This window comes from Vanellus vanellus, assembly GCF_965231255.1.
Source record: "Vanellus vanellus genome assembly, chromosome: 9".
NCBI lineage: Eukaryota > Metazoa > Chordata > Aves > Charadriiformes > Charadriidae > Vanellus > Vanellus vanellus.
The window spans coordinates 11,896,655-11,909,436 of NC_138914.1; the positions used below are offsets into that span (position 1 = coordinate 11,896,655).

The 12,782-nt window shown below is 42.9% G+C and overlaps 1 protein-coding gene across 1 annotated transcript in view; it reads right to left on the reverse strand.

The window, feature by feature from the left end:
- Positions 1-12,782, reverse strand: part of SETD5 (SET domain containing 5) — a 68,398-nt gene that overhangs the window by 11,157 nt on the left and 44,459 nt on the right. The window contains exons 14-20 of the mRNA XM_082487775.1: positions 12,346-12,609; positions 11,150-11,470; positions 9,305-9,547; positions 5,549-5,678; positions 4,090-4,343; positions 2,218-2,274; positions 293-760 (exon numbers count right to left, since the gene is read on the reverse strand). Of these exons, the coding sequence (XP_082343901.1) occupies positions 293-760; positions 2,218-2,274; positions 4,090-4,343; positions 5,549-5,678; positions 9,305-9,547; positions 11,150-11,470; positions 12,346-12,609 (1,737 nt within the window). The remainder of the gene's footprint in view (positions 1-292; positions 761-2,217; positions 2,275-4,089; positions 4,344-5,548; positions 5,679-9,304; positions 9,548-11,149; positions 11,471-12,345; positions 12,610-12,782) is intronic.

Below are 12,782 nucleotides of genomic sequence, written 5' to 3' on the forward strand. Positions count from 1 at the left end.
AGAGCATCACGCTCTCCATTCTGTGCTCCCAGAAGAGGTATTTTCATTATGGTCTTTTGCATCCACCCCCCACATCAAAATCTTGCCTAAAGGGCAGCTCTCTCTTTTAACAACTTTTAGACTGTTTTCATCCAGGCACTGGATGCCTGAATTACTTGTCCAGCCTACATTTCAGTTGTATTCTGCTCTCTTTGCTCTCCCTGTCTTTCCCCTCCCTGTCTTTCCCATGGTGCCGACTGTTCCTGCTCAGGTTCCTACAATCTTAAAGAGTTTCCTTTACAAGAATACTTGCCTTCTTCCTTTGTGGCGGATTCTGGGGAGCAGATCTGATGCCCTCACAAGCCCTTTCGCTGCAGGGAGACATGGATCCATGCACTGTCTCTTTAAGCAGCCCTGACTCGTGTCTGCTGAAATATCCATCGGCAGGAGAGCTGCAGCATCCTCCTTCCGAATTCATTGGCTTCCTCTCTCCCAAAGGAGCAGAACCCCGCAACAATCCATCTACACGTGGCATAGCGTTCAATGGGGAGAAGGCATACATTAAATTAAACTCTGTCCGAAAAGCCTGATCAGAGCTTCGTAGCAGCATCTGTGCTTCCCCACTTTTCCCTGGGAAGTTCATCTCTGAAGTAGAGTTTATGGAGGGTTGTGGAGTCAGATCAGAGGATCCAAAGCTGAGCAGTGATGGTCGTTCTGGGCAGGTGTTTGCACCGGAATCCAGGTACCCACCCTTCGAATCCAGGTCAGATCGAAGGCAGAGCTGGAAAATCCAAGGAGGATATAGGAGCGGGGTAGGAAGTCAGGAAAAGGGTCAGGCAAGGGTGGGGAGAGAAACTTAGTCAGAAAGTACTCTGTACAATGCTAGCTTACTGCTTTCTGGTTCCTTTTTGATCACCCCTCTGGTCCTTTCCTGCACTGTTCTGCTCATTCTACAGGGGAATGGCTGAGACTAAGTGATAGTCAGTTTAGCTGTCCAGTATGAGATGCCCTTTCCCCTTTAGCACTCTTACTGCAGCAAGAAGATAAGGCTCAGCACTATCCCAGGGTAGTCAATGAAGAAGCATTTTCAATTGCCTCATATGTCCCAAAGTTGATGTAAACACATAGGTTCATTATGGGGAGAGAACAGAAAAGATCTGCTGTCCATTTGCTGTTTTATTAGCCAAGTTCTTGACTGTCCCAAGTCAGCCACTACTAACTTCCTAACAATAAAATGCCCAGGACCTCCAAGCCATTTGTTTTCACTTATTGTGAGCTTTGGAAATCTCTAACAATAGTACATTAATTTAATTTATATTGCATTTCTACATTTTACATTCTCTAACAAAACCATAATGGTATCATCTTTGCACTGTCACAGTTTCTGGAGCACTAGGCACTGACACAATGGTATATCCATTTATCTACTTTAAGTGCCAAAAAACCTCCAGGGCAACAGCATAATTGTCTCCTTCACCGTGTTAATATGTCAGGATCTCAGACAATGAGCATAACTGACATGATTTCATCCTTTCTGAAGGACTATAGTGTTTAGGGAAAAAAACAGCAGCACCAGGCATCAGCTCTGCCCTACTGCTGCTGCTGAGAATGTTTCCTCTGCTGTATTACAGCTCCAAATAATCTGCCGCATTGGAGAGGAGTGTGTATTTTCTATTATGAAACAGCCTCTGAGCAAGGTAGTTCCAACTCACATTTTACAACAGGCCAGTAGGTAAACAAAGTACTACTTTCTGGCATGTCCTCAACATTTTAAGTCTGCAAGGTGACAAATCAAGGCTGAAGAGCAGGTCAGGTGCCCCACTGTGTCCTCATAAGTCAAACCTCTAGTGAGTGTTTTTTCTTCCACCATAGTCATTCTGCTGCTATTGAATGAGTATCACACACCACTTATCTGCTGGGCCAGGGGCTGAAGTTGATTATGGTATTTCCAGGGTCGCCAGACCTCTTGCCTTCACCTCAGTAGCTGTGACATACCAGGTCTTCACACTGCCTGTTTCTCACCAGTGTCAACAAGTGAATAATAAATTCCAGTCTTAAATTCGTTTGCTCTCGTGATAACCCTGAAAACTCTCCTCAGCCTTATTGTGACTGATGCTCCACCCTTATTCCCCACCATCTCTGCACTTCTCATCCCTCCCCTCCCACCATGTCCTCAGATACACACACAAGCACACACGCTCCGGGACTCAAATGCGACTGAGATGGTGTGATAACTACCTCGGGTGACATGGACTCAGGCCTATGCGCAGGGGAACTCTCAGGGGAGGATACGTTCTAGAGGAGGGAAAAGCATCTTGTTATTCATCTACTTAGAAAGTCAAGAATCAAAATAAAAATAAATTAAAAAAAAAAGCACAGAGGTTAGCAACGGCTAGTCTAAACAAAATCTATCCCAGGAACTGGCCCCACCCTGGATGGCAACTCTGTCAGTTAAGTCGTTTTTAAAGTTCCTGGAAGCACAGAGACAGGACTGAGTTACTGTGCTTCATGCTACAACTCAGTAGCCAAAACAGAGCACATAAATGTTAAGAAACATCTTATTCTTTATATTTCTGATGCTGTCAGGTTTGCACCATGAAATATAGAGAAAACCATTTATGGTGTTTAGTATGAGGACATGGGAGAAATGGAAAACCTGATTGTGCCCAAACAAAAGGCAACTAAGATCCCTCAAACACTATAGTGAACTTTCATAGACTTTATACTAGAAAAAGATCTTTCTGTTCTCTTCCTACAGTGCCACAGGACTGAGGTATAAAGCTTTATACACAGTGAGACGTATTTGCTGAAGTTAGAATTGATGGTGACTAAATGAAACAGACATGACACTAAAATAGAGATGTTATTCATAAGCTGAATTGAGAGAAATACAAGAGTGTGAACAAAGAAGCCTATGGTCTACCAAGCTGTTAACACTCTTTTACTAGAGGGGAAAAAATGTGTAAAAAGGGCAAGTAAGGTATAGATGCCCAGCGAAATCCAGGCTCCCCATGTCTTACACATGGCAACAGAAATAACTAACACTAAGGTGGGACTGGAAATGAGTTTCTAGACTATGGAGGTCCAAGACAATGCTGCCCTGATCTGCCATCTCAACCAAAGCAAAGGTTAAGGATCAGTTCCAATCAAGCTCTGTGTCTGAAACAGTCTTTCATCTCTCTCCTCAATGCTCCACAATCTTCCCTGCTAACCTCTATAAATCTGCCTCTCAGACAGCTTACAAGAAAGGGCTGTCAAAGAAAATAATCAAAAGCACACTAAACTAAAAATACCACAAAGGACTGTTTGCCCTGTTGCAAAACAGATGAGGGATTCCTGCAAAACAGTATGGAGCAATCTGTCACTGCACAATATATTTTTTCAATGGTTTTAACTGGCAGAGTGCAAGCAGCTGGCCTGAAGAGTTCTGTTTTTTAAATGAAAATATGCCATACTAGAAAATAAAACTAAAACTGGAAACAGCATGATTCCTATTCACAAGCACAGAGCAGCAACACAAAGTGGAAGGTCCTAGCTGGATGGGTGCTGATAACTCTCCCACAGAGCTTAGAGCAACAGAAAGCACCTACACGGCCTTCTGCAAATTTTTGCAAAAGGAAACTATCGAGAAATCAAATGTGTAAGGTATTTTCCTTCTACCCAATCAAGGGAAAGGAAAACCAAAGAATATGGTGGAAGCTGATGTAAAGTATTTCTACTATAGTTGGGGTTACTAAAGGCTGTTTAGGGAAAGAGGAGCCGAGGATGTCAGACAGCCTTTGAGAAGTGGAGCACTGTTTTGGAGACTGAAAAGTCTGCAAAATTTGGGAGCTACCATGGAGAAACAGAGAAAAGAATTAGACTACTGTTACTGATAGCTACGAAGTGAGGGGAGGCTGGGCTGCAGCAAGGTTTGACATTTAATAGAGCAGGACATTTGGCCAGAAGTGGAGTAGAGGAGAAAGACAGCAGTGCTTTTAAGTCTGACACTATGATGCTGCTCAGGAATATAGCCACATACGCAAAAAGAAAGGTGTCCCTAGTGCTATCTCTGGTGAAAATATTCCAGTTCTTCCTTTTCTTGCATTTCCAGTCTCCCGCTGGATTTACCTCAAACTGTAGTGGAGTATTGCAGCGACTAGCAGCCAGAGAAGGAATTGGTGAGAACATCATGCCATAACCATTGCGACTCTCCTCCTCTCCTGGCAGCGATGAGCAGGGTGTAGCCAGCTGTGGGCTCACTGAACCAGGAACTGAAGGGATGGGAGGTGGAGGGGTGACAGGAGACAGCGGCCTCAGCAACTTCTTAACATTCTGCTCCATCAAATAGCGAGACTTCCACTTCTTCAGGGGACTCAGCAAGTCTGAAAAAACAAACTGAGCTGAGGACAGGGCTGCACCATTAACCATGTACACATCCCATACTGTCTCCCTTCCCCCTACTCCCAGCCCAAATGGAGCCCATGAGTCTCCAATATGACTACAAAAGATTCCTAAAACTGAAGTACCTCTGAAGTACTTCAATACCAGTTTTGGGACATGCCTAGATACTTATAACAGGATAATGCATAATCAGGAACATACAGTGAACAAGGAAAGGAAATATTTAAACTAGAAGAAAATAAGCACAAAAGGGAGCTAAGGGAAAGGAAGCCAGGATGGGATAAAAAACAGTAGAGGACAGTGGAGGAGAGGGGTCAGAGGACATGTCACTGTCACCACTCTGAACAAACCACAGACAGCGCAGTTTTCAATACCTGAACCTAATAGTTTCCTATAGGTTACATCAATACAGTTTAGACATATTTCACTCCCACAAAGGATTAATGTCTTCCCCTCTGGCCTACCCCTATTTGGAATATCTTTTTTTGACGCTCAGTTTAAAAAAAAAAAAAAAAGTTCAGTTAATTCTGCAGTTCAGTTGTTTGCTTCTTCAGGTCTTGCTCGGGGACGTGCATTTATTGGTTCTGGCACTCTGTTCATTTCTTATTCATCTAACTTTTCAATAATCAATTCTGTATTATCTCTGTGTTGTCTAGCTTCCTGTCTGTCGTCTTGGAAAACTGGTCCCTGACTGGGCAGATCTTCACCCTCTTTCTCTGTAGAAAGATTCAGACACAATATTTAACCATTCTGCTGCTTTACTCACAGATTTTAGCTTCTCCATCTTTGAGACTTAATCATTCGCTTATTACATACGTGCCTGTGAGACTTTGCTATATCTTCCTATAGTCAGCAGATATTTAGTTGTCCATCTAACAGCATCCTGCTGAAAAGAGATGATATTGTACTCTTTTTTTTCTCCCCTCTATTGAACAAATGATCACACGCCACTGAGGTTGATGATGCAAGATAAAGTGATTATCTGAAACTTTACACATGCTCCAGCTAGAATGGGTCTGCTGGAATTTGAATGAATGGCAAAATAACATTCTCACCTGCCATAAAGCTGTGCCATCAAGCATCAGTACCCATTAAGATGTCATCCTGTACAGCTGCCTTTGTTATTCAGCAGCTTCCCCAGTTTCACTCAAGCGCCCACGTTGCCCTGATGGTGCTGAGCACTTACCTGTGTCATCTTTGCAGATGCTGGAAGAACTGCTGCTCTCATTACTTTGGTATAGACATTGGGTTCTGTTCTCTTGCGGAGCTGGTGAGGTCTGAGTCATCCCCTCTTCCAGGGCTTGTTTGATCCAGCGCTGAAACAGAACGAGACTACATAAACGTGCAACCCCTCCAGTACTTTCTATGTAATCTTGCAGGATGCACTCAAAACTCCTACACTTGTATGCAGCAGGGCAGACTGCTCAGAACACTGATATTACCTCCTTTGCATGCGCTCAGACAGAAACCCGTTAGAACACAGCTGTTAGCGCCAAGTCTAACACCTACTGTGATGGGGCTGACTGTGTGCTCTTGATAAGATGTATTCTGGGGATCAGCAGTCTTCAGCAATAACAGAGAGATAAGTGAAAAACAAATTACAAATTAATAAAATCACAAACTCTGGGCAGCTAAAAACTACTAAAAGCAATCTTAATTAAAAGAAAAGGGAGATAGGTATGATGAACTATCTTAAAACCTTCATTTTTGCAAAAAAAGCTGTTTCCTGCCCAGGAGCACAAACACACTATCCCCCTGCTCCGCCAAGGCATAGTAGAGGTTAACATAGATTCTGCTCTAATAATTCCAGCAGAGACATGTTTGAGTTTAATCACATAACAATTCTTCCAGGACTGTGCTTGCTGCCAGAGACAAAGAGAAAAAAAAAATAAATCTGATAAAATGCAAGCAGTGCAAGCAGCAATTTTCAAGGGGGCTAAAACGAGAATAATAAAGACAAATCTTTTCTTCAGCTACTAATAAAAGAGATTAAAGTCACAGTGGTCTTCTGAACATGGACAATAAAGAATGTTTCACATCTCATGCAAGTGAACATGAATTGAAGTCTCAGCAAATCAGCTGCTGCAGTGGGTGTGCTAGCCCTATATCTTGATACAAGCTGACTCCTGATGGCAGGCAGGAAACCTTTGCTCACTTTACTATAAAAAATAACTGCCATATTGTAATGGAAAACACCCAGGTGATTCAGCAAAATGACAGCAAACTGCTGAAAATATAAATACAGTAATTTGCATCTGTGTAGTTTACCCAGAGGGCTGACTTTATCAGCCTTCTATTCTCCCAGAGAAGTTTAAAACTGTAAGCTTAGCTTTCAGTAATCCACAGTTCATCTGCATGCCAGCAATAGGTATTAGAGATACACGTATGTGACTTATGATTCCTCAAAGCTATCACGAAAGTACATCAGAAACTCTGTGGCCACAATCCTCAAAGTGGAAAAAAACCTTCACTGTGAGGATGAAGAGCAGGTGACAGGATCTATTTTGATGGCCTTCACTACTGTACAGCAGATGCTTCTTCTCTGTTCAAATATATCTCAATGGATTCCACTGCGGCCACCAGGAAAAGTGAGAAGTGCCAGCCAGTTGGAGCACAACTACCTCAAATGTGGCAACTGATCTGACAGCCAAGTCACTGTACAATGTGTGATTAATGTGAGCATGTTATACGGTTCAGTTTCCTTGCGAGGTTCAGATATTGGCATGCTTTGGATGCAAACTGAGGTCATCAGCTGAGGTTTTCTGGCACAGTCCTCAGTAGTTGAAGGAAAGGCCCGCTGACAATCCAAGAAAGTATGTGATCTATTTCACCAGCCTTTATAAATCAACCTTCCTGACTGAGGAGTCAGAAGCAGACAAGACAGAAAGATCAGGTCTTGAGAGAGCAATGTCATCAAGTTCTGGACCACTTCCAGACCTCAGCTGGCTGAAAAGGAGGTCTTCTATGTGAGAGTTTTCTGAACATTCCTGAACACGAGAAGCAGACTTTTTCTACATCTCCAGACTGTTAGTGATAAAAACACTGAATGCTAGAAAGCATTTTTCATTAAAAAGCTGGGGAACTCCTACAAAGTAGATGAAAACTCTTACTAGAACAGTTATCGATTATTTACTTTCAAAAGGTAGATATTTAACAAATTACTTTCTGCAACATCTGTTCTGGACACAGAAGCTTTCAGTATTTTATTATTTAGATAATGGGACAGGCAGTGTACTTAATTTTTCAGATGATGCCAACCTGGCAGAAACAAGAACATGCTAGAAGATAGTACTCAAGACTTTCCTACCAAATTGGGAAACGGATGGGGAAAACAGGACACAGCTCAGCACAGGCTAGAACAAAGTACCATATAAAGCCAGAAGCAATCACTTCTAAAATTACAGGCTAGAAAACTAATGGATTGTTCTAACAAACACAGTAAATCACGAAGTGAACACAAGTCTAAATCAACCCGTCAAAGAAAACTCAGGCATCATACTGGGATGCACAAAATGGGTATAAGCTACAAGACACGGAGCAACTTTCTGCACTGAAAATGCCCCAGCTGCAACACAACATCCAGTTTTGGACACACCTTCAGTGAAGATGTGGACTGAATGGAAGTTGTCCATAGCAAGACTAGTCCATTCCCTCTCCAGCAGTGAGAATCATCATACGACTAGAAAATAGCCAAAGGTAGCAAAAGATTGGAAGACTTATTCCATGATAACAGTTTCCACTGAATTGTGAGCTTGCTGGCTAGTTGTACAGCAAATGCACCAAGCAGAGAACTCGAAATAACTCTGCCAGTTCTGCTCTGGATTCTTCTCTGTTCCCTGAAGCTCAAAGTCACTGTTAAGCGTTCAAAAAAACAGCTCCAACCTTGCAGTTTTCAGCTTAAAGACACATGGAGAGATTGCTCAGGGATATGGAAACAAACATGGTTTTGTTCACATGAGTACATACAAATGATCAAGAGCTTTACCTACCAAGGAAAGACCCAAGCGAGACATTAGCTTTTTTTTTTAGGTGCCTGTTAGTGCACGACACAAACTGGCTGAAGGTAGAAACAAAGTGCAAAGCTTCTCTCTGAAAAACTCCCTCAATAGAAGGCAAAGAAACTAGGATATGGCACCTGACTTTGAAAGCTACTAAGACTGGAAGATCAGAAAGGATTCCCATAAAATTGTTCTCAGGTAATTGCATAGGAACTGGAAGAGCCTCTGAGCAAAGTTGACAGACGATAGGCAAGATGGATTCTGATAGAAATCTAACAGAGCAAACTAACCTGAACTACTGTTTCCCTGTGGATGGGTAAATGCTAGTATCTACTGGCCACATACCATCTCATCTCTGGAGGAATGAAATCCTCAGCTGGGCTCAGTTCAGGCTTCCTGCACAGCCACAAGTATCTGTTGCAGATAGACAGTCTATGATCCCAAACAAAGAGCTGTGGGCTTGCTCTTGGGAACAGCCAAACTCAAAGCTTTGCTAAACAACAAAGGCTTGCCAAAGACAATAGATCTTGACTGAAGCACTGTATTCTTGAGGTCTTTTGCTACACTGTCCTATCCCCATAATGCCAACCATCCTCTGACTGTGAAGTAGTAATGTAAAACATTCTAAGGGCAACAGTTAAAAACTCCTTGAATCACTTATGCTGGATAAAAAACAGCCACCGCAGATTTGAAAGTACATGTTTCTACAGGGAGAGTCACAGAACAGTGACTTTTACCATGGTAAAAGGCAAGAATGAGGACTGAACCCCAGCTAGGAGAGGGTCAGCAGACATAGCCTGGAGACTGCATTGACACACCAAGCAAGGCCAGCTCAGCAGAAATAAATGGAAATAGGCTCAAAGAGGACACAACAACTTTACAAGGGTGCCAGTAAGTAGTTGATGAGTATATAGCCCCTGAAGGTAAGACATGAGCAAACATACCTTTTTACAAGAGCTGTAAATTCCATCCAACAGAAACGGCCTTCGACGCCTCTCAGGGTTGAAAGGTGAACCAAAACGAATGTAGTGTTTAGGTGTGGTACAAATTAGTGGGGAGTGGATGAGACCGGGCAACATATTTAGGGTAGTTGCCAAAACTGTTGGGTCTGTAGTAATGCGTAGAGGGCATTCAATAGGGCACTCTTGCTTTTCTGCCTTGTCATTCAGCCATTCGGTAACAAGATACTGAAAGAGAAAATGTACATGTCAATGCAGCTAGCATAAGTGAAGAAGAAAGGCAATATGGCACAAAGGCATATGGGGAAGTGATGCTCAGGTCAGCCCGCATTCTAAAACCTCCCTCCTCCTCAAGATGAAGGAAAAGAGCCAGGACTTTCTGCATCAAACCCAATTCTCATCTGTTGCAGGCACAATAACAGATAATCCAGTTTTACAGAAGTAGCTCAATTTTATGCTCCGTTAATCTTATTAGAAGGTTCTTCCAAAACTTGATCACCTTGTTCAAAACTAATTTCTAGCTGCAAGCTGGAATGTATTAATGGCTGACTTATGCCCAGTATGTGGCAGCTGCCTGCTGGCTTCTGCAAATTTTCCTCCTTTCCCTTGCAAGTTTCTCCCAGCTTGTACATTACAGTCCGCACTCAGGTTCCCTCTTGGTCTTCAACTCTAATCTGAAAGCTAATCTCTTCTGCTTTGTCCTAAACAAATACCCCCCAGCCTGACATTCCACCCCATCCCAAAGATTCCCACACCTAACACATTTTTACTCCATTCTACATTTATTTTTAAATTCCAACTAATCTTTACTATATAATGGCTCCACTTTTCTCTCTTTGTTCTCTTGCTGGTATACACAAGAGAACCTTTGTTTTACTATCTACACAAGATGCAACACACTGAATTTCGAGATGGTTTTGTTGTTTTTTTTAAGCAAGTCTCACTACACCTCTATGCTGCCTGATTTAAGGCAACTTTCTTGGTTGACAGTCTTTTTCTCCTTGCTCCTAAGACACTGGGAATATGCAGAAAACTTCTTGAGATCATATACATCCAACCTTTTCTAATAAACATTCTTTCTTTATTCTTTCTTTTGGACCCAAAATGCAGTGCTCTTTTCCAAATTATCAGCATCTAGTTTTTAAATGCCAGCTACCCCATCGGAGTTTTAACAACCACTTTTGCACACTGCCGCCAAAGGCTTTTGCTAGCTTACTGTGCATAGATCCAAACACATCAGCTCTCCCCATCTTTCTATTAGAACCTCATTCCCCTGCAGGACCAACACAAACAGCTTGTTGTCCTCATGGCCTTTGCCAGCCATCTCCCAAGCTTCTCATTACCCTCCACACCAGTACTGAAATACCTGCTTTTTGCTTCCCTCACCCAGGACTCAGCCTTTATCACCCAATTCTTTATGGTACCAAGCCCCTCCAACCCTTCTTTCCCAAGGCCCCTCATGCTGAAAGCAGCTTCTTCCCCACATACACAAAACTGTATAATTTGCCTCTTTCTAGACTCTTTGCCGTACCCAAAAGTGAGACCCTTCCTGTTGCACCTGTACCACCCTCTTGGTATCTAAGGTCTATGTAGACTTGCTGTAAAGATCAGCTAATTTCTTTTTTTGATCTTTGTGTGTACAGGGCCGAGCAGCTAGATTCTGAACCATGATGAGGGCTCTTAGCCACTACAGAACAAATAATATAGTACATAGAAAGTCACATAATTCCAACTGTTTTGAAGAACTGTTTCCCCTGAGCCAACTTTTCCCCAAAGGCCACACAAAACCTCTTTTTCCCCTTTCCAGTTTTAACACTCAAACATATTTACCTTTTTAGTTTTGGGGTACTTTACTGCAGCTCGGTTAGACTGAGATCCTGCAGCCAGGATAGCAGTTGGGTCAGATCCTGTCAACTGTCTGCCTTCTCCTGGACCTTCTACATTGCTGACATCTGTTGCAGTTACCAAGCTGGCAGTGCTTCCTTCCTCTGGGACAGACTGTGTGAGTTCAGCTTGCTGGGAACTGGCTTGTTTCTGCCTTCTCAGTCTTTGTGCTGAACTGGTCCGGTATCGAGAGAAGCGACTTTTTGGTCGGGGCCTGGAGGGTTTTGCTGGAGCTGGCTTAGTAACTGTTTTTTCGGGGACAGCATCCTACAATATAAACCGTCATTAGTCCAAGCACCTCTAAGAGTATTCCTTTTCTCTGCATACAGGATCAAGGATTGAGATTGATTTATTGACACTACCCGACTCACAAAATCTGGTTGGACCTTGTTTGCATTGGCTCATAAGATGGCTTTGGGGACCCTTCTAAAATGCTGGCACATTATCATTTTGTCTGTTGTGTTCTTAAAGGGGTCAACCAGAGCCCTGGTGTAAAGGAAGAAAGCAGCAGTATGAAACTTGCCACTTGTCTCAAGGTAACTGCTTTTACTCCTGATCTGAGCTGACATGTATCATTCCAGGCAAATATCTGGGCCCTGCCATATAATGGCAACACATGCATCCAAAGCAGACCAGGCCAAAAAAACAAAGAAAAAGCAAAACAATTCCTCAATCACTGCAGTTGCACATCCAACTTAAGATCACATCAATACAGAAGGGGCCCATTCAGTGAAGGAGCTGGACTTATTCAGCCCAGAGAAGAGAAGACTTAGGAGGACCTAATAGCAGTCTTCCTACATCCAGACTGAAGCCACCAAGAAGATGCAGTGGTGCATCAATGTACATACACTGAAATGAGAGGTTCAGACCAGATACAAGGCATTTTTTTTTTTTTACCATGAGAACAGTCATGAATTGGAAGAGGTTTCCCAGAGGGGCTGTGCAATCTCCACCCTTGGAGTTATTTGAGACAAGACTGGGTAAAACCCTGGCCAACCTGGTCTGATCTCACAGCTGACCCTGCCTCACACAGAATGGATTAGAGACCCCATGAAGTTCCTTCCAACCTGAACGATCTTATGATCAGATATGCTGCATCTGAGCTTGGTACAAGCTATTAAACAGGCCTATCTTCGTCTTACCACTACTTGTGAAGACCGTCGTGTGTTCACCCCACTACTGTTGTTACTGTTAGAAACATTTGGAGCAGCAGCACTCAGTGCTGAACTTCCATCTTCAGTTTCAGGAGTCTCCGTTTTTATCTCCTCCAGCTCAGGAGCTTCAGAATTTATGTTGATTTCAGCATCAGTGCTGTTACGGTCTGACGGTTGCTCTCGTCTCCTCTTTCTCTTTTCCAGGTTTTCAAACATGTGCATGATGGCTTCTACCTTCCTGTCTTCCCGTGACTAGAACACAAGAGTAAATTTATGTCAGCACTGCAAATTATGCACATACAGTGGAGGAGGCAAGAACAGACATGGGATGCAGCACAGGAAGGAGAACAACTGCCAAATAGCAATGACAAGAGCCAGAAAGGGGACAGAGAGAAGCAGTTCTTTTCAGATATTTGCATTTTTCA